General features: G+C 43.0%; 1 protein-coding gene across 3 annotated transcripts in view; it reads left to right on the plus strand.

The window, feature by feature from the left end:
* Nucleotides 1–25,304, plus strand: part of rspo2 (R-spondin 2) — a 56,906-nt gene that overhangs the window by 15,861 nt on the left and 15,741 nt on the right. Inside the window, exons 2-5 of one of the 3 annotated variants that reach the window (XM_085365114.1) lie at nt 9,550–9,738; nt 17,584–17,727; nt 17,994–18,182; nt 20,493–20,503. In XM_085365114.1, the coding sequence (XP_085221240.1) occupies nt 9,550–9,738; nt 17,584–17,727; nt 17,994–18,182; nt 20,493–20,503 (533 nt within the window). The remainder of the gene's footprint in view (nt 1–9,549; nt 9,739–17,583; nt 17,728–17,993; nt 18,183–20,492; nt 20,504–25,304) is intronic. The other 2 variants (XM_085365112.1, XM_085365113.1) reach the window with 2 other exon arrangements.

Consider the following 25,304-nt stretch of genomic DNA (forward strand, 5'->3'; position numbering starts at 1 on the left):
AAAAAAAAAAAAAATCAGATTTTTCCTCTCTGTTTGCCTTCTTTAATAATGGCTTCTTGACAGCCACACTTCCACTGACACCATTTCTGATGAGGCTTCAGTGGACAGTACATGGATCAACTCAAGGGCCCAGTGCATCTCTGCACACCATGCTGAGATATGCCAGATTTTCAGCTATAATCTCTTTGGGAATCAAAAATACTGTTTTATTTCTGGATTTTACTTTAGAAGTGGGACAAAAATTATATGTTTTTGTGACAAGCTGCTAGTAACAAAGTCCTTAAGGACACTATTAAAACTGTCGCCTGGCTAAGTTGTCTGTTATGTATCGACACACTCGCTTGATTTAGGTGCGTTTTTTTTATGCTCGAATAATTTGTCATTGTTAAGTAGCTTCGCAAAAAGCAAAAACCAGATCTGAGAATTATCTGGTACAAGGGCTGAAAATGGACCATCATCTGCAATTAGCTTACTACATACCTTGCCGTGTTTGAATGATGCAGATTTTTTTTTTTAAACTGTATTTTGCAACCACATCCTGGACAATTGATCTAATCCTTTCCAAATGTGCTATGCATCACCTCTGGAGTCTCACGAATAAAAAACCATAAAACAATTTATTATACTCCATGTAGTTTTGCAACTAAAGGTCAATGTGTTGGCACAAATTTACGTAGAGGTCCATAATTCATCCAGGCCAGTCCTTTTAAAAAAAAAAGCATAAAAATGTCCACATTCCATCACCTCACTGGTTTAAACAACATGTTTGCTATTGATAAAATCTCCAATATCCAACTGCTTGTTTGTTAATGTGCTCTGAACCTGTCGATTTCACTTGGCACCATCGTTAGTCTGGTGTGAGTTACTGAAAATGGGTTGAAATAACTCTGGTGTTTCACAAGAACATCATCACCTTTTGTTGAAATTTTGAAAAAAGATAGACAAGAAGAAGCAATGGAGCCAGCAAGAAATGCAAACCACATGTTCATCTCATGGTGCCTGTTTAGGGGGTGATAAAGTCCATCTTCGTGACTCATCAATTAACTCCTGCAGTGCCCCAGTGATTAAATATGACAAGATCCTTTTGCACCTGCACTGGCCAGTCCTAGTGTAAATGTATAAAACAAGTATTAACCACCAAGAGAATGAAAAACAGATGATGACCCATCACAGGCAGCAGACAGGTTGATTTTTTTTTTTTTTTTTGGTCCATTTTTACTGAAACAATGGCAAGAAAGAGAACAGATTTCATGTGCATTAAATAGGGAATATTTTGTGCATTTAATAGTGTCAAAGTGCTACAATTAACACTGTTGTTTTTGGTTCATTTTTTTCTAAACCACTTTAAAGCTGTGCTGTAAATCTATAAAATATACCAAAAATAAAATAGGCCCATAAATGCAGCGTTCCTAACAAATGCTTTTTAAAGTGTCACAACTCTTTTAGAATTGACTTTTTTTGTTTTCTTACTCCACTGGAACAAAAGTTTAACATGATTAGAGGTTTGCATTGTTTCACTGCATTGTTTAAATAATGCTGACACGGACTGCAAACAGATATTCTGCTGTTTTCATGGCAAGGCAAAATTGTAAAACATTTATGGGACCGCAACCCACAATGAAGAGGCGATGCCGTTAGTTGACCACCACATCAAGGTCATTCTGTTTTTTCCCCCTCTCATATATGACCAGCTTTTGAGCAGCTTTCCACTGGCTGAAGGGTGTAAGTGTCCATCACTGTGGTTGAAAGTGTGAAAACACTGCGAGAGGCAGGTTAGTGATTCATCTTTTATTACGAATTTCCAAACAGGAATTACAAGGTCTCTTTCACATGAAGGAATCCAGATGTTGTGTCTGACCCGAATAAGGGACTTAAGTCTTAAAGATATTAGGAAGTGAACTAACTTGGGGTCTTCATACAGACTTGAAAGGAGTGCAAGGTTGAGAGTTCGACTGGACAGATGGGCTAAAGGTGCAGAGTGTTTCCAGATAATCTTGGAAGCACTCTCAATGTATCTCTATTTGACCAGCTGCAAAATCAGGAAGGACATTCAAATCACACTTTGAATGAACTTGCAACCTTGTTGCATTAAAAATGTTGCTTTGAAGACTGTGTTCACAGTGACTTTGGTGCATAATAATGGTGATAAAACAGTAGTAGATGGAGTCATAGATTCTTGGCAGCCTTGCTTTTATATACCGGTAGGAATATAACCAGAACAACAGCAGGTGTTGAGCTTCCTTTTGCAAAGGGTTGTGTTGCAGGGGAGTTAAACTCATTGACGCAGACTCACTCAGACTGATTACAGCATGTTTCTGTCTATCTGCATTTATAAATTAGATGTTAGTTATTTGCAACCCTTCACCAAAACCTTCACTTAGAGTCTAAGAGTGGTTGCAATTAGTCTGTGTTGAGCCGCAATGGTTTGTAGACAGGTTGCCTCCCATCAGGCAACTTGTCGTTAAATGATGTTTGAGGATGTTGACTGCTCAATCTCTGGGTGACCTGTTGTTCATACTCTCATTTGGTTGCAAACAGCAGAAAAAAATCAACCACCAAGTTTTCCTAGTCACAAAGAGGTTGTTGTCCTGTTTTTACTCTGACGTGACAGAGACATAGAGACAAAGAGCTAGGCCACATTGAATTTTAAAGCTGCAAAACAACCAACATTCCCTTGAAAGCTCACTAGGCTATTTAATGTGTTTTATCTTGTGTAATCATGTTGAATCTATGCGTGTACAGCAAATAAATTGTCTTTTTATGGGAAGTTTGAAACTTATGTATGTCTTGGCTGAGCGCAGTAAATAGGGAAACCACCAGAGACTCTAACATGTTAGTTCTCATGTACACATTAACCCTACCAGTATCAATCTTGTTATTTAACTCTCAGAAAAAACACAAACAGAAAAAAAAAACTCCAAAAAATTGTTAAAATGTCAAACTATTCCTTCCATTCATTTGCATCCGTGGTTATCCAGTGAGTCAAATCTATTTTTCTCACCTGCATGGCACTGTGGCCCGACCTGTTGAGTCACACCAAATTAAATTAGTTTGACTTTTTGTTTTATTACGCACTAAAAAGTGTTGCCTTCATGTTGCCATTTTTCCACTTGCCTGTTTGAACCATAGCTGCCTGTTTTACCCATTCGCCATTACATTAACAACCACGCTTTTAAGTGAGGGTTCAAATCCCCGAGCTGCCTGCGTCGTACGGTGGATCTGTGTCACAAGAACACTTTGGCTGGGGCTAATATGTCTGACAGCAAAATGTGTTTGCTCAGTCTCATGCTGCAAAATCATTATAAGCAGCAGGACTGTCCCAAATTATAAACATGTGCTTACAGTATGATCTGTTAAAGTAAACCGGGGGGAAAAAGGCATAGATCCTAAAACCTGACTGTTTCCAGCTGGAACAGAGTCAGAGGCAAGTCCAATATATTTTCTGCTAAATTGGAACAGAAATGCGCCTTCAGCACACAGGCCCAAAGTACCCCCCTCTTTTACCCCTTCTGCTTTTACTCCGCAATTTTTTAGCTAAGTGCGACTTCCAAATTCATGACAAAGTCACGGGCCCGAAAAGCAGGTCGTTTGATGTCATTTTCCATGCTCGAACAATGTTGAGATGTTACAACCGCTTGTGAGGGTTGACACTGCTACAGCTATGGAGCGTAATCCTCGATAGTTTGGTGGTTTGAAGAGATCCAGAAAGTGGCTGCTTTGCTCCTTCTGGTACGATTCGCCGCCAGTCAGCTGGAGGCTGCTGCGCTGTCCTGTATATGCCCTTTCCTTGTCCCATGCTTTCTCTTTTTTCCCCTTAAGTGGAACAGCAGTAAGCTTATACCAGCATTTAAGGGGAACAAGTGAGGTAGACAATAAACAATAATAGTCCCAGTGCCACGAGGAAAGCGTATAATTCTGTTGGTGAATGTGGCGCTTTCCACATGAGAGTGCAAGTCTTTGTGACCTGCTGCTACTCCAAAAGCTGAGGTTTTCCATCACTGCCTCTTGACCATGTGACATTTATGGATAATATAGATGAAGCGGCTGATATATTTTTGCCGTGTTACTGGATGATGTCAAGATTCCCCGTATGTATATATGTGTCCTGCACTGTAAAGTGCCTTTTCCAAATAATGGACAGTGTGCTGGATAGCTGCATTCACAGTCTGCATTATTAGATTTACATACCAGGGGCCCTTGGAGAAATGAAGCAGAACTATGAGAATAGAAAGAGTTGTGTTTTAATATAAGCACCAGTCTTCAGTTTTGCTGAGTTCGGAATTCACCACCGTGTTATGATACCGATACAAGTCTGCAGCATTTCTGCATCACCTCAGCAGTTAACCGGGACACGCTTTTTGCTAGCCCACTCTGGTTTTTTATTTAGTGCTTGGTTAAAATGACAGGTGTCAAGGTAAACTATGGTCTGTTACTTTTTGCTGAGTGAATGACACTGTGACTTGAACTGAGGAGCCGAGGCATGAAACAGAATCATGTTACTGCTTTGTTCTAAATGTTGTTGGCCACAGACAACAAAAAAAATCCTTGCATCTGAAAATGACATCCCAAAAAACATAAATACAAGGATCCTATGAAAATTAAAGGAAATGAAAATAAAATGTATATCTTTAAGGGCCTGAAAATGGTTACAGAGAATCAGTCTTCATCAGTAATGACCTAAGATTTGTTAACAAAGTCAATCTAAAAAAAAGACCTACATCACTGAAGCCTACTAAAACATGTCTTTTGTTCTTTTTGTGAAGTTCACCGCTCTTGAAGAAACACAAAAATTATATGCAGTTTGCCTTGTTAGGGGTTTGGAGTGCAGAAAGTTGGAATCTTTCAATATGAATGTATTCATGGGTAACAGTAGGTAGGTGAGTGCAAGGCAGGAAGTTAGCTGACCGTGGGTGGAACCTCATGGCGTATGCTGATGGTTTTGGCAGCCATGAGCATAATCTGTCACGCTGGCTTTGGACTCATAAAAATCTACCTGCAATGGAGTTTGTGTTTTTTTTTTTTTTTTCAACTTGATCTTAAAGCAGCCCTAATTACTCTTGAGCTGCATGCAGTTAAATTTCCCAGGCTGCAAAACGAAAGCTGCCGCGCTCCAAACACGCTGTCATTCTTATGCTGTGACTCTAACTGTTGTTCGACAAACTTAAGATGAACAGCATACATACTTAATAGCAGGTTTATAAAACATGTTCTCTTGCAGCCTTGACCACTTGATTAGCATAGCTATGACTCTTGACTGGGTACTTTCCCAGTCGAATATGTGAGTGGCATCCTATAGTAGATGCATAACTGATGGATGAAGTCAAGAGTCAGTTGCGCTAGTTAGCTGTTACTGCTTCTACTCCTATGTATTTACTTTTATGGCCAAACTTCCTGTATGGGATCTTAATGAAGGGTAATCTTGATCTTGTGGATTCTTCTACTTTGACATGAGATTTAAAAGATAGATTTGGCAGATTTTAGAGCATATTGACAGCGCTAATGCTAGCCAAACATGTAAACTTGCGTTACAAGATCTGTCATCTCCACTGTAATTGTAACCAACCATTCAATACATTTTCACAGCACTGTATTTTTGTGTTGGGGCATCAAGTTGGTCATTCCTCATTTGGAGAAGGTTGATGTCTAAGTAATGCAATTCAAGGGGATTCCAGAATAACACCCTGCCTTTGTCACTCTCAGAAACCTTTAAGCTAACTGCTATTGATCTAAAATAAAACAGGTGTTGGAACTGCATGGCATATTTCACTGTAACATGATCAATTTTAATTTTGGTGATTATTATATTTTTATAACATGAGAGTATTTCCAAACTGGCTGCCATCTCACTCTAGAGAAGACAGCCCACAAGATGCCAGGTGCAGTTGGGTTTTTGGATAGTTAGTTGGATAGAAGCATGAAGCATGAAGAAAAAGAAAATCCTCTGTAAATTAGCTGAAAGGACACTGCTTAGTGGCACACTGGAAAGTACACTTTCTGACAAAGGTTAAATAAGGTTTGGGCCAGTCTTGCGCTCATATTGTAAGCTACATATGTAGCTATAATTAGCAGGTCTTTAACTTAATTTAGTATAAATATTGGGGCATAGGGAAACAGCATAATCATAATCTAGCCATATCAATAATCTGTCCAGAAATTTATAAATTATTTATAAATTAACTTGCCATGTACTGTGTTTAAACTTTGGACAGTTTTTGTAATGAGGAAAGTTAGATCTTGCTAAGCTAACTGGCTTCTGCTTTAAACTTGCACACAGACGTAATCTTCTCCAAACTGCCAGCATTTTCTTTTAAAAATGTAGCCATTATGTAAATTCTCTTTATAAATGCAAATGATTTCAAGGTATTTTCCTCCCTCGGGACTTACCAGGGTTTAGCTGTCACAGTACATTTGTGAAGGCTGAGGTAGACGATATGTGAGGGGTCCTTCATGTGGTTCCTGTATGAGAACAGCAACTTTGCACAGCGCTCTGCCTTGTAGACATGACACATTGAGGCACTTATTAAGTTTTTGTATTAAAATGTCCTTGTGGAGGCTTTTTCAGCGATGTTCGTATGGATTTGGGCTTTTGTAAATAGAGTACTTGAAGCCCAGGGGGATCTTTACTCAGCTGTCAGAAGTGGGAACTGCGGATTTGTTTTGTTTCACGTAATAAGCACTTTGTGGTTGAAATCGTAAACGACATCACTTTATCATGTGAAAGGAGTGGTGCTTTTAATGATGTGCAGTCCTCTCCCGAAGTCTCAAAATACATACCGTATACGTTAAACCTGGTATCCATAATGAGATTTTTGACCACTCGGTCCATTTGTTCTACATCTGTGGGTCAGTTTAATTTCAAAGTGACTGACAGAAGAAGAGCATGGGCGTGAAGAACAGAAGAAGAACATGGAACATGTGTCTGAACACACTTAGCATTAAGATAGACTGGGTTTAAGTAGACCTGGTGTCTGAAAATAGGAAAGACATAATATGCCAAAAGAAAAAGGGACCACATTTACAATTTGGAACATATTCTCTAGCAAACTAACTATACGGTCCTCCCAAATTAAATTAAACTGCTGTAATATATGGAGATGTCTGTTAATTTACTTTTCAGTATCTTTTCTTCTGCTCTAAGTACATTTGGATGTTTTTCTTAAGAATGGCTGAAACCTGCTGGCAGTCGGCAGATTGATGTAAAGTGCACTAGACATTATGCCGGTAGTGTGGGACGTGAGTTGGACAGCGTAGCTCCAGACACTGTGAATTGTGGCCTCTTTCCTGACATACCTGTGGCCTAAACCTCCAAACCTTTCCACAGACGCACACACACAAGCTAATCTCCCCAAGATCTGGACCAAAAGAGTTTCTCTCCACTGCCTTCAGCCTTTCCTTCCCTACTTTCCCCATAGTCATATGGTAATTCCAGGACACGGGAAATGCTTCATTCAAACAACGTATACTGCGCTGTCCTCACTTGCCGACACCGTGAGATTAGCAACAAGCAGAAACAACGGAGAGCAAAGAATGAGCGGGAACTTTGAGCCAGGCTCATCAAAAGGCCTTTCAATAACTATAATTTCTCTGTTGATTGACCTGCCAATGGTCTGGGATGACCACAGGCCCGGATAGTGTTTTTCTGTCAGTGCTATGCTCAGATTTAGCAAGGGCAGACGGGAGTACATGTGACTGGTTTAATGCGAATGTCAGTTTGCTGTAAATGCACCCAGATTGTGTATTCTACAGGAATATATGGTTGAGTATTGAGGTTGGGTCTAATGATGCAGTTTAGTCTTACAGAATGGAAGGATTGACAGAATGAAATATGAGATATATTCGGGGGAGTGATTCTCGTGATAGCGATAGCGTTACCTGACGGGAAATAGAAGTCGGCTTTAAGTTCCTGCACGTTATTATAGCACTTTCTGTAAGGTAAGGAAAGCACTTGACATTTGTCCAGTTGTACTAGATGCTAGGTAAGGCGCACCTGTATCCGCCAGATGACTTTGAGGATGCCATCTTGGAGCTGCATTGGCACAACTAAAACGTTGGATTGACAGTTGAATATAAGACACGATTTTCCATCTGAGAATTGGAAGAGCCAACGCTAGTATTAATTTGGGGTTTTCATTCATGTCTTACTGAGCAAGTGCTGACTGGAGATGAACCATCCCCAGTCTGTGTGATGAATGGAGTTGGAGCGCACATCACGGCGCTGCTGTGATCGATGGAGTGTCGCTGTAAACCTCATCCCTAAAGACCATCAGAGACACATTCTGATTAGCACTTAATCTTACTTCCATCCACTCTGGCTTCAGGAATACGAGCACAGTTTGGCAGAGCCAGCATACCTCTCTAAAGACTGTCTCCCAGCGCTCCAACAAAACAAATGAAAAAAAGATGAGACCAAGGCAGCCTCCGACATGCGCTGACTTATTTTTTACATGATTACAAACTGATGCTTGCAATGGGCCCACTTAGCTCTCACTTTTTCTGGTTGAATCCCTTCAGAGAAATCTAATATGTGGATCTATGGCCAGTAATGCAGGCATGCTCTGCTCTGTCTCTCAGGCTGTCCAGCTTGCTACACAGTGTTTTAAGCGTTGTGGTAGGTCGCACAGTATAAGCACCGCTGTTACCCAGTCCCTGCCTGTGATATTCAAGACTTGGCTTGAAGAACATCTGAAGTGTCTCTCGTTTGGAATGGCCCGAGGATATTTTCCTGTAAACGGGATGCTAAGGAGTTTAGATTGAAAGTCACTTATTGTAGAAAGGACTGTCTTTTTACTGGCTCCTTTGTCTTCCACAGGCAACTCGAGCTGAGGCTAGAGCTGCTGCGGTTCTGGGGGCTTTCATCGGCTGTCTCAACACAATCGTTTAGGAGGCCAGCTCTGACCAGAATTAATGCAATATTCACATTCATAACCAATCAGCATTCGAACGCTGAGAGGCGAACTAGAGTTTGCATGAATGACAAATTGTTGAATTGGACATATTTACTATGAATTGAAGGATATCCTGCTGATATATCTATTATGGTTGTTTGGGTTTTTACTCTTGTACTTAGGTATTATTCTAACGGTCAGCCCTCCCACAGTTGAGTGTGTTGCCTCTTGTTCACCTCGTCCCTGTCACAGGGTGAACTTACGGTCATCCGCAGATGAGTAATGATACAAGGATCTGAAGGAATCCTGCTTCTTTGTTGCTGGTTCAGAATAAACAGCCATCTGAACCACCGTGGAAGTTACATCTTCCAGCGGTAGTCGAGCTAACAGAAGCACTGACCTCACACACACACACGCACTGAAAATAAAAATTATTTTTTGTGTCTGATGATCATTGATTGATGATGGTAAATTCACTGTTCAATAAAGGATCGATCACAAATGCTGATTTCAGAAAGTTTTTAGGAAATATAAATCTGTGTGTTTTGTGTGAACAAAATCTTTGATCGAAAAAAAGTGACAGATTCTTCCGGATTCTAATCAACTCTTGCTCCTATGTCACCCTCTTTCTTCCCCCCACCCCCCCTGTTTGTCCTTCCTGCAGCTAGCTATGGTGCGTACCCCATCTGTAAAGGCTGCTCGGTGTGCTCCAGGGATAACGGCTGTGTGAACTGCCAGCCCAAACTGTTCCTGTTTCTGCGGAGGGAGAGGATGAGGCAGTATGGGGAGTGTCTTCACGACTGTCCGGCCGGATACTACGGCATGCGCAGCCCCGAACTCAACATGTGCTCCAGTAAGATCCTATCGAGTTTAACCTACCCAGCATCCCTCATACACTCCACCTTCACTCCCCAAAATCTCCTTCCACCCTTGGCTCCCTAGCCAGACATACAATACCACCTCCCATTTTCCCACAGCGAATGATTTATTGCGACTTACTCAGAGGAGACGCACATGCCTGACAATTTGAATGGCTCATCCGTTCACACAGGTGGATGTAACTGGTGAAGCCTTGTCTTAGCAGCCTCTGTAACGCGAGGTTGTCTGAAGGCATGAAATCGAACCACAAATGCAACCAAAATGCAAATGCAATTAGGCCAAAACTAGCTTTAGGGCCACATTAAACAGCAGTACGGTAAAGCAGTCCTTTTCGAGATACTATGCAATATGGAGAAAGATGTTTATATGTTAGAATAAGGGAAGGAAACTTACTTGTTTTAACGACTGATTGCCGGAGCTTGTGGATTGAGGTTTTCATTAGACAGTGTAATTTCTTGGGAGTCAAAGAATTTTTTTTTGCCTGTGAACAGAAAGCAGGCCACCCACCAATATATTGTGCATTGACTGGAGAGTTTGATTAAGAAAAGTAAAGCAATAAAAGTGGCACTACACCTTAGACTAATATTGTATTTAGTATTTAGAGAAAGGCAATATAATTCAGAACTTGACTTACTTTTATTTACTGTTTGAGTAATGAAACCATATTAAATATCCCCTCATCATTAGGCATATTAGTGTTTTGGACCACACCTTTGGTCTTACATACTCTAGATTATACTATTAACAATAGCTCGTCAATCAAATATGTCCTTCTCCTCTTCATGTTTCACTTTCGTAACTTAACCTTTACGAACGTGAAATATGGCCGGAGAGAAATAGAGAGGACCTTTATAGGTGTTGGCTGAGTGTTTCATATAAAAACAGTGGAACTTAAATCCTAGGCCAAACTTCTGACAGGCGTACTGAAATTAAGTCCCAGATGAGGATGTCCGTACCTTTGCCTCTGACATGCAGCAACCGTAGCCCATCTAGATGCAAATATATAGATTGGCTCATTTTGATATTAAAATAAAAGCATATTACAGCCAAACTACCAATTTCTTTTTTCTTCAAGCCATAAACGGCCTCTATTGAAAGTGAAACTTCAGTGTCCAGAAATCTGGCAGTGGAACATCAGCGCATGTTCATTTTTACCTGGTCAGGTTGTGATTCTTCATCAGTCTTTGAGGCTCTGTTCAGAAATTAGTACTATAAAAGGTTCAAAATATAAATTCATGAATGAATTTAAAATAACGTTTTTCTTAATTACTAACAGTGTTTTGTGGGTCAGCCTGTTCCCATTCTTACCAAACATAAAGCTAAACCTTTACTAACTAAATAAAATTAAAAATATTGAGGAAATACATTGAGATTGAGATTATTCGAAATGGGCGGTTTTTCCTTTTTGTAGGATGTTTTTTTGGATTTAGGATAACAAGATCACAAAAGGTTTGCAGAAATATCCTGTAGTGCAGTTTGAAACTTTGAACGTCTCTTTTAGCAGACTGCTGGTATCAATTGGATACCCACAAACAAAACCCTTGCTCTTTGCATGCTCATAGTTCATCAGTTTTCCCACATTAGAGGCAAAATCCTAAAGGCTCCAAAGTCACTTTATCCCATTTTCATTACTCAGAGAAAGCTAGAAGTGAAAGACATCTTGTTTTTTGGTCGAAGAGAAAAAAAAAGTCTTTTAAAACGTTACTTTTTAACCCTGCTTTCCTGACTGCACCGCCCCACACAGGCTGAATTTTGACTTTAACGGATCCTGATGTGTGGGAAGTTAATCTGGATCACTGGCCATGCAAACTGCTCATAGAACAACATCTTGTATTGTCATGTAGCATCAGACTTTAATGCGAGAACTACTTTGATGTGATCGCTGCTTCAGCTGTGGCTCTCTAATCCGGTTTCCTATTCGAGTCTCACTCTCAACTGCGCTCTGTGTGTCATTTCCACTAAACAGCTGGAATCCGATCATTTTATTGCGGACATTTTATCGACTTGGAAGGTAATATTTGTGAGCTAATGCAGGCAACTGGAACTCAGACAGAGTGGACATGAATGGCGATGATGAGGGGTTCTCTGTGCCCTGTTTCTTTGGTGTTTTTTAAGCACTGCCTCTGAAATCACTTAGAGGACAGCTGTTTATTATTAAATCCGAGTTTGTCTGTGTGATCTTATCACATTCAAGAATTTTTTTGAGGGCTGTTCTGAAATTCTTCTACTAAGCAAGAGGTCGATAGGATTGGGGACTCTCTCTGAAATCTAATGTTCACTTTTTCTAAAGGAAAACCGTAAACTGACATTGTTATGCAATATAAAGCAAGGATAGCTAGACAGAGGGCTGTAGTTTCACTGGTATGGAATCTAAGACAAATACAAAAATCGTATGTATACTGTTATGTTGAACAAGTCATGGTTCAGACTGTAAATTTAGATGTCAGATGTACTTTCTCTGCTATTCAGGGTCAAGCTCCTGGTCATAAATATAGAGATCCTTGACTACAACTGTTAGTTAAAGATCCTCCAAATGCACTATTATGGTTGATCTCTATTAGGGTCAGCTGGCTCATCTGGAAAGCAGGTTTCTTGTGGCTTTCTGGTCTTCTAACAGGTCGTCATTCACGCGTTTCATTCTTTAGAGGATCACATTCTCACCCAGCTTCTGTGCACTGCAGACAGTCTGGTCCACCTGACTAGCATGTCTTGGGAAAGTGCTCGCCAAAAACTGTGATAATGCGGTTCTACTAAAATTGAAGCCAACAGCAATACTTTAATGTATGATCATTTAAATCTTTGCTCTTTGCAAATCCGCAAAGAACTCAACGTTGACTGCTGCTCCTTGTTACTAAAATGTTTCCTTGAATTTCCTCTGAATACCTTGAGAAACTGTGCCGTATGATGAATTTTAAATTTAATGCACACTTTTCTGGGGGGTTTCCCATTCACTGCAGGGAAGATAACACCATAATTAGAGACTGAAACAATGGGAGCTCTGCTTTCTGTGGCGTAACGTAACTGGAAGCCCATTTGCAGCTACACTTCAGTTAGGTTCCAAAGAGGCTTGAGACATGGGAGCCACAGTGTTTACTGCCATCACGGAGATGGAGCTGGTTCGTCAGTAATGTCTTTTTGTTGCATAATATCTTTCTGTGTGACCATATTTTATGTTCTTGGACCTCTGCTCCCCTGAAACTCCTTTCAGCAGCTAATGAATGGGTTGATATGAGCCATAAACCATATGCTATAACTCCAGTGTTATCCACGGGAGTTCTTATCAGTCGCCCAGAACAGGCCCCACACCGGTGTCTGTGAGTGTCAGCCCACCGCTCTGCAGGGAAGATTTGTAGCAACGGACACACAGTGCGCTGCTTTGTGTACAGCCAAATCTGCATGAATGTAGAGAAGTCACGCTCTCTGCAAAGTCACATTTCATATCACTTTGCTTTTAATATACAATCCTCATCCAAAGCATATTCTGTCATTTGCTATCACAAGCAAGCTCACTGGCTGAAAGAATTATGAGCTGAAAGGCGACTATCAGAGCTGTCTTCTGTATGAGACAAAGTGTTGAGAGAGTCAGCATGAGTGCAGGGCTGCATTGAAGACTTCCTCCCTCGGGGTGTATTACAGACCCCCCACTGCTAGACATACTCTAGCTGCCAGCACAGTTGCCTTACCCCAATGCAGCAGCTTTAAAAACCCCACGCTGCGTTCACTGCCAACCACCAACCAGTCAAATCAAGGCCTGAGATCCAGTATCCTGGAAATGTGATTTAAAAATTGCCCCTAATTTAGTGCCAGTCTGTTGTGCTCTAGAGACTTCTTTCTTTTTTGTTATGGGTCAAAATAAAAGCTCATTGGATGTAACCTCTCCAAGATCATTTGAATTTTAAAGTGCATTTTGGGAATTTGTTGGGTTGCAGATCCGTTATGCATCATGATCGTTAACCATATGGGCACAAGTGTGCGTAAAGGTACTTAAGTTTTTGCTGCCTTTAGCTGGCAACAGTGGCAGGAGTCTTTCCTTTAAGCTCCCCTTTCCTCGCTCTGCTTCTGAGCATGTGGGTATTTCCATTGCAGTCTAACCAACAAAAAGACCAGTTGCTTTTGGCCTTTGAGCTTCACCAAGGGACATTTAATCATCACAGCTTTACTAACCGCACTTTCAGATTTGCCAGACAATACAACGGGCCCACCAAACCAAGCCCGCTCCCAGGACCTTACACCCAGACACAGAGTTGAATTGGGTTTGTTCTCAGAGACCTGCATAATTATGCATGCCAAAGTGCAAGAGTGGAAGGGCTGTCTACGCTTGACCACCGTCTGAAGCTTGAGCTGTCTGCGAGTACATGCTGGAATATAGGAGCCCAGCATATCACAAGATTGTGCCTTTTGGAGTGAAACTACGAGGACCTGCTGACATGTCTGTCATCCCTGATCTCTCTTTGGGAGATACTGACTGACAGAAACATCACCTCTGCTCCACCTTGCTCTGCGCTTGTGTGCGGAGGTGCAGCCATGTGGGGAAAAAAACGCACGGAGTGTGTCGGGAAGAACATGGCAGCGCTGGCTGTTGCCACGAACATCTGCCGTCCGCAGCCCCACACGACATGGCTGGGTGGCAGCGGGCAAGCCAAAGCTTCCATGTCAGCCAAATTCAGGGCCCCTACAGTAGGTTAGAGCTGTTCGACTTAGGCTGGATAAGAAAGATGGAAAAAGAGGGCTTGTTTTCCCCCTCACTCTGCCAGGCCCTTTTTATAACATGGACACTCCTGCTGTGCATCATCAAGTCTGGTTAGTTTTGTGGAGGTGGCTCTCTCAGTAGACTGATGACTGGCCTGACAGCCCAACTCCGGGCTCAGCTATAAGCCTGTGAGGAACAATGTGATTTAACACCATCTCTCTCTGCACAGCGAGGATTCGTGTCAATAAATGAAGTGATTACACATGTTGCTGTGAGCCAGTGGAGCAAGTTGACAGAATCTGACACGGAGCTTCAAGTGTCCATGATCAAATCAGTGGGTTCCCCATCCAGACCACAGCTGAGGGACTTCCTTCTGCCAAGCATGTGCTATTAGATGACAAGGGACACTCGGTGACTCATGTCTTGACTTCAAAAGCACTTGGCGTGCAAACCGCGTACAACTGAAGTGCAAAATCAGATGAAAAAGAAAAAAGAAAAGTGAAGCAGTGACATTGTAACAGTGGTGAAGCACTGACGAAATCTCTTCAAAACTGAGCATCCTCAGCCACTGCCCCCCACCACACACACACACACACTTTCCAGTGTTCATCATATAAGTCACAGCCAGAACCAGGCTGGGAGATAATGATGATAATAGGTTTAAGTCACAGGAACACCGGGCCTTCTCTGGGATCTGATGACCTCATTATTTCTCATTAGTTTCCCTGTGGCACCTAGATGAAGACTTTAAAGGTGGTCCAGAGGTTAATCCCGCTGGGAGAGTGAACCCACTCCCCTGTATCTGTTTCTGGAGCTGCTGGACTAGCCTTCTCACTGCTGAGCTGGTCGGTGGTCAGTATAGGGGCTTCTCCGGTGCCTCAGATAGCCCACGCTGTTCCAGATAGCCTTTTGGCTGATAGCTGGACTCTGAATGTCTGTCACAGGGATTCCCTTCCTAACCTGCCCCTCATGCCGACGACCTCTGACCCTCCGGCTTTGCCTACTTTCATTTCTAACTCCCATGCAGTTGCATTGATGTTGTCGTCCACCTCATCCATTTCCCAGCATGACATCATTGCTTATCTGCTATTTAGAAAACTAGATACCCGGGTGTTTGAGCCTTTGCCTGGCTACATCTGAAAAACTGAAACCAAGAGTGATGTTTTAATCAAAAACCTTGTCAAGTGCTTATGCTGCTTCTGCAAGGACATAAACCTCCGCACATCTGGGTTGCTCATATTTACTGTCAATAACCAAGGATTGCACAACAGCCCCAGTGCTTCAGAGTGCTGCCAGATGTTCTTGTTCTCCCGCTCCCTCTTTTATTTTTTGGTCCAAAAGCTAAAAGTCTCTCAGGTGATGACAGGCCTGGGAAGTGTGAGGGGTAAAAAGACAGCTTTGTGCTTTCCAATTAGCGCTGTGATTTATTTGCTCGCTCCCTGTATTGGGCTTGTTTTGTATCAGACCCAAGCGTTGCTGATTTAACTTCCTTATCCAGACAGAGGCAGGATACTTAAAAAGAACAGCAGAGTGCATTTATAACAGAACCGCTTGGCCTGGTCAACGCCAGAAAATCCATAATGAAACTAGAAAATATGTAGATGAATAATAATAATAATACAATAATATCAGATGATTGAATTATTAAAGCAAAAGCGATGTGTGAAAGCAGGAAATAGCTCAAGGAGCGAGTGATTGATGATGAGTCCACCTTCATTTTTCAGAATGTGGAGTGCAGCTTTATTGTGGAATCGCATTTATAACTAGCCTTATCTTATTGGTATGTGTGTGTTTGTGCATATGTGTGTGTGTGTGTGTGTCCATGGTTTGTTTAGACTGGTCGGGAAAGCGTGAGACCAGAGTGAGTGGGCAGAGGCCATACTTTAGGGTTCAAAGTGGAGCGGGAGGGACCCCCTTGTTTTGGAGGAATGTCGAGGAGGAGGCCTGATGGTTAGCTGAAGATGGTGTAATTAAGGGGTGTGATTGTGAGAACCTTCCCATCTCTGGGCCCTGCAAGGGTCACAGATAAAAGAGCAGCCCTCAGCCTCCACCACTAACACGTGAGAGAAAAAGCATGTAAGCTTATGCATCCTCATACAGGACACAATCAGCAGAGCAGACGACACCCTACACAAGAACCCAGCCTTCCAGTCTGAGGTGGATGGTGCCTGCAGGTTAAAGGTTTGGTTCACTCTGAATTTACTGGGCAAAAGAGCCACATAATGTTTCTGAGTAGCAACATAAATTAGACAGCCCCGGGGAGGCTCCTACTAATCATGTGGGCCTGTGCGTCGCCCCGTTGGTGTGGTTGTTGTAATTTCGCCCTGCCTGATGTGTTATTTGCAGAGAGCTTGATGACACATTGCCGTTGCCTTTCTTTGCAAGTGCGGCACAGGGTGTCATGTGCAGCACCAGGGTGTGGCGTGGGAGGATAAGTGCGCTGTTGGTTTTGCTGACTAAAGGATTCAGCATTTATTTAGCTGTGCAATAGAAAATCTTGTCGTCCCCGTCCCACCTTCCACTCCAAAAATAAAAACAAAAAACGCACTGCCACCCTTTCATATTGTAGCCAAAGCATCCACACAGAGTCGTCCGCTTTTGTGATCAAGAGCCACTATTCGCCGTTTAATGAAAACCCGAGTTCCGAATGATCTTTAGCTATGGAAACGCACGCGGATCGGAAGCGTGTGAAGTGATACGACAGCATATTAAGGACTCAGAGGTTCAGAGCTCCGGCGGGATGTGTTCTTCCTGTTTCAGCACGAGCATTAGTTGAAAACATGTGCGCTCATGTGCTGGATGTCAGTTCATCCTGTTGAAAGAGGTCAGCGTGACATAATTCCTCACCGGCTCTGCTGCTGCGTTTTCACACTGTTTGCTCGCTCACTGCGCAACAAGAACACGAAGGTGAAAACACATTGATGTCAGGGAAAACAAGTCCTATGATATAGACTAGAGCTCCGTAGAGAAATGAATCACAAAGCATTATCGACTTTTTCTTTTTTTTGTGGGAGAGACAGTATAATTCCTTCAAGGCCTCCCCCTTTCCCCAAAACCCCTTAGCTCTCGATCAGCTCCAGATGAGAGGCTTGCTGATGACTCTCCCTCTTTCTTTGCTTCTCCCTCCAGGGTGCAGGATAGAGAACTGCGAGTCCTGCTTCAGTAAAGACTTCTGCACCAAGTGCAAATCGGGTTTTTACCTACACAAAGGGCGCTGCTTTGATAAGTGCCCCGAGGGCTTTGCCCCGCTGGAAGATACCATGGAGTGTGGAGGTATGTGAAGCGAAACAAATATGTAGAAAAAAATGGAAATGCCTCCTTCTCTTTTACACCTTTCTTTATCTGTAAACAGTATTCTATAACTTCTCAGTGTGAGTTGCTTATTAAAGAAAAAACAATGGGACCACACACAAAGAAGTTATGGCATCCAAGTAAAAGCTCCTTCAGCTTGCATTAATCTTGACCCCGGGGTATCTGTGTTGACCCCTAATAGCGCTGTGGTTTCACGGCACATCACTTTTTTCTGTCTTTCTCTGCAGAGGGCTGCGAGGTGGGTCAGTGGAGCGAATGGGGAGCCTGCACCAGGAGAAACAAAACCTGTGGCTTTAAGTGGGGTCTGGAGACCCGAACGCGGCACATTGTAAAGAAACCACCCAAGGACACAATACCCTGTCCCACCATCGCCGAGTCCAGGATGTGCAAAATGGCCAAGCGGCACTGCAGGAACGGTGAGGAAGTTACACAGCCATGTGTTGCTTTTTGTGTATGAGAAAGGCTTTCTGTCAGTCAGTCCCGATTTTATCCACACTCACTTTAAGGTTTGCTCTACTCGGGCCAATATTAAAGAAAACAGTGCACTTATCCCAAAGGAGAATTCTTCCCATCCTGTCAGAGTTCCACCTGTCTCATGTAACTCCTGTACCTGTGTTTTCAGAATCTGTTTTTTTTTGAGGTGTGCCGTCACATTTCCTTGCGTGAAATATCACAGTTTTTCCATGGCGGCCATAAGATAGCCTGCTCTTTTTCTTGGGTATATTTCCTCGCCCCTCTCTTCCATCTCCTCAGTGGAACTCTTCAAAGTACAAACTGCAGGTTTCCTCAATGGCCGTCTCTGTTTCCTCCCGTCAACTTGAGAGATATTTGCGGTGCGTGCTGCATGCATGTCAGGCCATTAAATGAGAAGTCAAATCTGGAAATTCTCAGTGTGCAAATAGAGCTAAAGGAAATATTTTTTTTTCAAAAAGTAAACCATTTTCTCTTAGATGGTCCAAACACACCATTTGGGGTGACGGCCTCAGTTAGTAGTGCTTTTAAAATAAATGTCTTTTCCCTTAATGTGCTTTTACGTCTCTCATAAACTTTGGATTAGAATAGGCCAAGTGTAAATATTTAATTCACCAAATAAGGAAGCAATTGGCAGATATCATTCAGCCTGTCAAAACAGTGTTTAACAGAAAGAGGAAAATATTCTAACCTTGAGGATTTTTCTCCATTTTTGGCCTAGACCGTTGAATGGGAGGGTCATTTAGCGAAGTGGTGAAAGAGTAAATAAACTTGAAATAAACCCTGATAGTTTCTCATATTTCAGCAGTACCGAGGCGGTTGCTGCTGTCTGGGTTGGAAACTGTGATTCCATGGCACATTTAGTTCCTAAAGCACTCTGCTGTTTGTCAGGGAAATTCTTCCCAACCCCCACGCACCTCTTCATGACTTTGCCATGCCTGCTTGACCTTTTCCAAGAAATTTTATGACCTCCTTTAATTAAAATGTGGCATTTTTGTACATGGTTACTGTCGTCAGTTATCTCAAGCATGAAGTCAGTGATGGAGAGTTGTTAATTATGAACAGAGTGCGTAGCAGAAGCTTTTTTCCCCCCTTTGGATTCTTTAAAAACTCGACACCAGACTTGCCCATGTCCATCTTAGTTACTGCTCCCTGATGATCCAGTCTTTGTAAACCTCTCAGTACAGTTCCCTTTCCAGTGACTTGAGTTACATCTCTAGTGGTTACAAAACGTGTGTTAAAGTGTCACTGTGTGTGCATCTTGGGGCTCTCTGGGCTTGTGAAGTGCTGCGGTGGCCCGTTAAATAAAGGCAAATTTCAGACTTAGGCATGTGTTGTTAATTCCTCACTGCTTGTGAAAAATCCCTTCTTGGCAAAGGCCGGTGAAATGCAACACTCTACAATTCAAATAAATACAATGTGAAAATGGAAGCTGCTGAAGTAAATGGGAGGAGAAGCAGTGCACACATCTAGAACTGTTGCCTGGGAGCTCAGCCGACAGACGCCGGCAAATAATCACGTCCGTGAGTGAAATCCAAGCAGCGACATCCGGGACTGAAAAAGAAGGCGGAAACTGCAGTTTTTTAAGTGTCCACTTGAGGGGGGCTCCAAATACAGCTCAGTCCACATAGCTTCCCATGTTAAAATAGCTAACATTACAGGCGTAAAAAGAGAATTTTTACTGCCAAACATCTTCGGACTGTTTCAGCTAACGCTTTTAAACTGCATCAGTGCTTAAAGTTAAGGGCACGGCCACATTCACCAGTGCTGGCAGAGGATGCTTGAAATTGATTCAATCACTGAACTTGGACCTTTAGAGAGTTTATGGTGCCTGTTCTTCTTGGCCTGATTTTAATGCAATTATCTGAGAAAATACATTGCTCAGAAAATGATACTCGATCATCAAAGTGTAACAAAAAGTCTGTTAATGATCATTGATATAAATCTGTACAGTAAAGAAGCATAAAGAATTTTGAAATCATTTCACCTTGCTTGAATACAGATGGTGACAACAGTCCATTGTTCTCTCCATTCTTCAGACTAATTTTCTTAAGTTCTTCTTTTTGTTGGCATCCTTATCACTACTGGTGGCGTGAGACAATACCTCCAGTACATTCAGTTAGCACAGGTAGTCCAGCTCCTTCAGGACAACACATTGTATATGTGCTGCTGCAAGAAGATTTGCTGTCTTTCAGCAGTCTCTAAATTTTGGAGGATGCAGAAAGAAAGCTGCACAGGGCATCGACCAAGAACAGGACCAGTATCTGTTCTCTTGTTCTCAAGTGGAGGGCTGCCAGAGCCCAACAAAATGACTTCCAGTGTGTCCTGGGCTACTCATGTACAGGGGGGCGTGATGTCCTTCAGTGGGACCTGTGCTGTCAGTTTAGCACCATGTAGCTCAATTGGCATTCACCAAAGAATACCAGAATTGGTCACAGGTCCCACTAAAGGATGTCGGACCGTCATGGAGTCTGTCTCTGACAGTTTAGTCAGAAACATGCACATGATAAACCTTGCAATGCAGTAATCAATGTTTTATTTATACGTAAAGCACATAGACATCAGCACAGGATTGTATAACTGCACATTGTAAAGATGCTATGGATTAAATGGAGACAGAAAATAATAGGAAGCATGTATCTATATGCTATTTATGGATGCATTTCAACACAGCCACGTATTTAAATTACACTGGACGTCACAGACAGATCCCTGTCTCCCAGCTCAGGCAGGGCACAAACAGACGCTACACGAGCGATCTTCGTTCCCTTTCTGTGTCTGCAGAGATTTAATCCCACTGTAAAATGTGCACAAGAGGAAAAAGTAAAGCCCAGATAAAGTGAAGAGGTGAGTTTTCACATTGAACATGACGCACCGTCTGATGTCTTCAGTGCGTGTTGCCGATCAGTGTAAACACCGTATATCACTCGCACTGCTGGGATCCATTTGGGCCAGTGTTTGCTAGGAAAGCAGGATCCTGATTACGCAGGTTTGTGGCGCACGGACAGACAAAACATGCGGTGAAGGGTTCTGTTAAAGAAAACGCTATTGCAGCATTACAACTGTACTGCATACATGACAACACATAGAATGAGTAGACAGATAATTAGTGTATATTTTCAGCATCCGGAGCCACGTTGTTTAGCCAGGAACATTTTGGTTGTCGTTCACGTAGTTCTCCAAACTTACAAGAAATAACAGTGAAATCCTGTCATTTCCAGGTGGGAATGACGGAAAAAAGTTGCAAAAATAACCTACATTTGGACCACCATGGCAACGCATTGTACCTTTGAGATGGTAAAATGCTCTTATAGCCCCTGGATCCCTGGAGCATTGCTCTGACCAGGCTAGAAACAATAAAGAGACATTATTAATAGCAGCTCTGACACTATCAGCACTGGCTTCCTCCCATTCCCTGACTTGTGTGTTGATGGGAATAGAGGATAGGTGATGTCTTTAAGGAATTCCCTACAGAGATTTCCCAGCAGCCCCCTGTCATCAGATTCACTGGTTTACAAGCAGATGTGTGCGATGAGTTTGATGCCCATTTGAAGTTCATTTTCCTTCTGCCTATCAAACCATCTTTGGAGTTGCCTCAGCTTTCTCTCTTTCCCCAGTCATGTTACTGTAATCTTTGAACAATGGCCGCTTCGGCGATGGCAGTGACATTAAATGTTGTGTAAACAACATAAAGTATTAAAGCCTTCAAAACTCTTATCCCCGATTTGGCATTTAAGAGGGAGTAAAATCCAACACAAATGGCCCATTGTAATTCGGGCTCATGTCCAACCGTTTCTGCAAATCAGCTCTCAGAGCTGTATTTCCATAGGTGTTTATTAGGTTTCTAGGTAAAGGTAGATATTTGCGGCCAAGGCCAAAGTTAAGCGAACAAGCACAAAAAATTTACAATATGAAATTATGAAATAGTAAAAATTTACAGCTTTGCAAATATTTGGAAGTGATAACCAAAAGACATTTAGGATCTGGCTTTTTAGAACAATGTGCTTCAGTGTACAGTTACGCTTCTACGACTGCTACTCTGAGCCCGTGAAGACTCGCAGGCACATCGCTGACCTCATGGAAAGAAAAAGAGAGGAACAGAAAGAGGCAGAGAGAGGAAGACTAAGAGAGAAGGAGCATATAATGATTATCTTTGGCCATTGGATTATGTACCTGCACTTGGGAGAGCTGCAGGCCTTAGTGAGAGTATTGATCTCTCGTATGTGTAACCAGAGAAACCCTTTCTGCTGTAGGGCTCAGCTGAGGCCAAGCCCTCCATCCCATCAGTCATTTAAGTGCTTGGATCCAGCCACCACTAATACTGCCTGTCATAACTTAACTGTGCAGTTTATGTTTATACTGTAACTGTGATAACTACTTCTTCTGCTCCTGCTGCTCAGTCCATTCCCAATGCCATCAATTTGAACCTTGAGGGGTTTTTTTTTTTTAATACATTCTGAGGCAGGGGTGTAGAAGAGGATAAACCCACTTAGAATCAGTGTATCACCTCATCACTCCTCTGCAGTGTGACATCTCTAGGCCTTTGAGGTCCTTTGTCTCCATTTAAGCCATTGGACGTGACAGAGCAGTGGCACACTACCAACAGTCTGATGTACGAGACTAAAAGGAACGCAGATCCGCCCTGGATAGACCAGACTCCAGGAAGATTTGGTTGACTGGTGGGATTTTATGCCAGGTTCAGTCTGAACCCAGTCTGGTTCTGCGGTGAATCCACAGTACTGCGGACCCCCCTAGTCCTCACCGTCTGCGAACCATCTGCTCGAAAGTCTCTGCTCCTGTAAAATGATGCACAGAGGGATGGTGATTGCCTTAAATCCAATCTGGAGGAAGCTCAGCTCAGCCTGCTTTGTCTGTGGCAAACACCGCTCGCGACCCCAAACAATTCTGGATTCTGCCAGCGCTCGCATTTAAGCGAGCAGTTATATGTATGCCTATGAGCGTGTGAGACACAATTTTGGTGTTTATACTCACCGAGCCAAGGGGTTTAAGCTCTGGCGAAAGATGCCACTCACTTCTGAGTATTTGAGTTACGCACTCAGCATGATCACATCTGAGTCTGGCCTGTGTTTGGCTTGGAAACCCGACATCCAAACACATTTCTGTGTGTGTTTTTGTCGGATGTAGCCTTCGACTATGAGGCCAGTTTTTTTTTTCCTGTTTTTTTTTTTTTGCTTCTAAAACAGATGCACACTTTCAACTTGAGCCTAATTGATGGAGCGTGGTCTTCTCGGCTCAGCAGAAAAGCTCACAGCGCAGTGGGTCCAAGCCAAACAACGACAGAGCTCTGCTCGAGACACCGCTCTAAACTCTACCCAAAGCTCTCGACAGTAAAGGTTTGCACTCCTCTCCCTTTGTGTACTTATCTCATTATTCCAATTAATGTTCGCCGGGTGTGCGCTACAGGAAGTCAGTGGAGCTGGTGCACAGATGACAAGTTTCGCTCTGATTTCTACCGCACTACAATGACAGGTGGTGATTAATGGCGATCTCTGGCCCGGGTAACATCACGGACAATCTGGATCAGTTCTTCCCGCCAGCGGGAGTGGAGTGAGGAGCGCTTTCCCAGGACAGAAGGAGAGCCCTAATTGGCAGCCACCCTGTCATAGTGATTATTTGTGCCTCTCAGTGCAGCCTGTTGTGACTGATGGAGCCACGGCTTAATCTACATTTAATAAGGCTGCTCCATAGGGGCTGACACAGTAGCTGGTGAGGGGGCCTCAGGAGCACTCTGCCTCCTTTGGAAAGCATTGATGGTTTGGCTGCGGTCACATGGGCTTGAGTTGGTGTCTGACTGTGATGACGCCCACCTGCCACCACCACCCACTGCACAAACACTCATCAATCATTGATTTAATTCTTACCAAATCTGGGGCAGACGAAAGACGAGAAAAAAAAAAAAGCGAATTAATTTAAACATGACAAATTCCATGTGTTGCACACATTGCTGTGGCTCTGTAAAACTGAGGTGAGCGTGTTTTGGAAGTTTTGCGCTGTGCTGGAGTGAATAAGAGCGTGGGTGAAGAGGACAGACACATCAACCTGTCACTGCCTTGGCCAGGTCTCCGGCATCTCAGTGCCAATGGCAGTTACGGTCACCACCACAGTCACACGCACAAATTAACACTTCATCTATCACGTGTGCGCATTTGTGCCATGATTTTCTCCCCATCTCTCCGCTTGTGTTTCATATCTCCCTAAAATTGATTGTCTAGGCTCTTGTCTGGACAGACCATCAACACGTGCTTTATGCCGATGGTCTCAAACCGAACCTTTGGGTTTGTTTTTCTGGCCTCTCGTGGTGGTGTTAAATCTTCCACTGCAGGAGAAAGTCATTACCGGTAGTCTTCTTAGAGACTTCTCTTCCCTGGGTACATTCCTTATAGGGCATGTGGGGGTGATGCTGGAACCCTGCGGGGAAACAGGGGTGTCTCTGATTAACTTCCCACTAAGTGTCCCTGCTCTTTGACCAAAATAAATATGGCTGCTGTCATTTTGTCTGCAACTGTCTTCAGAGAGCAATATTTGAAACACCCATGATCCTGCTGGCTTTTATATGGAGAATCCATCGTCATACCACAGGCATGAACCATAAACATGTGGAGGCCTTTCAAAGACCGGGGGGATGGAGGGAGGGGAGGGCGTTGGAAGAGGAGGGGTCAGTGGCACTCACTGGGGCTCCGTGCTCCACATTATTGTCATCTGGTCTTTTCCAAGCAGGAAGAAAGAGGAGGGGTGTGAGGGTTTTTTGTTGTTTTTTTTCACACTCTTTGGCCCAGTTAAGTTGTGGTTTTGCTGAACTGCCTTTTGTAGACTCGTGTACGCACATTAGATACAGACGTCCTCTTATTTGTTTGACTGGGCTTATTGAAATGTGCATTACTGCTGTCCTTATTCCCATTGATGCGAGCTAGCTGATGGCGACAGCCAAAAGTTGATGCTTGCGCTCACCCGTGACTGCAGACAGCATTTCACTGCAATCACACTGTTTTCAGAGAGGAACTCTGTCGGGGACGAGGGGACGCTGCGTCGGTTGCGCGGCTTCCGTT

The sequence above is a fragment of the Diplotaxodon limnothrissa genome, linkage group LG11 (genome assembly GCF_057381915.1).
Source record: "Diplotaxodon limnothrissa isolate DT_005_m linkage group LG11, D_limnothrissa_male_GT1.1, whole genome shotgun sequence".
Classification (NCBI taxonomy): domain Eukaryota; kingdom Metazoa; phylum Chordata; class Actinopteri; order Cichliformes; family Cichlidae; genus Diplotaxodon; species Diplotaxodon limnothrissa.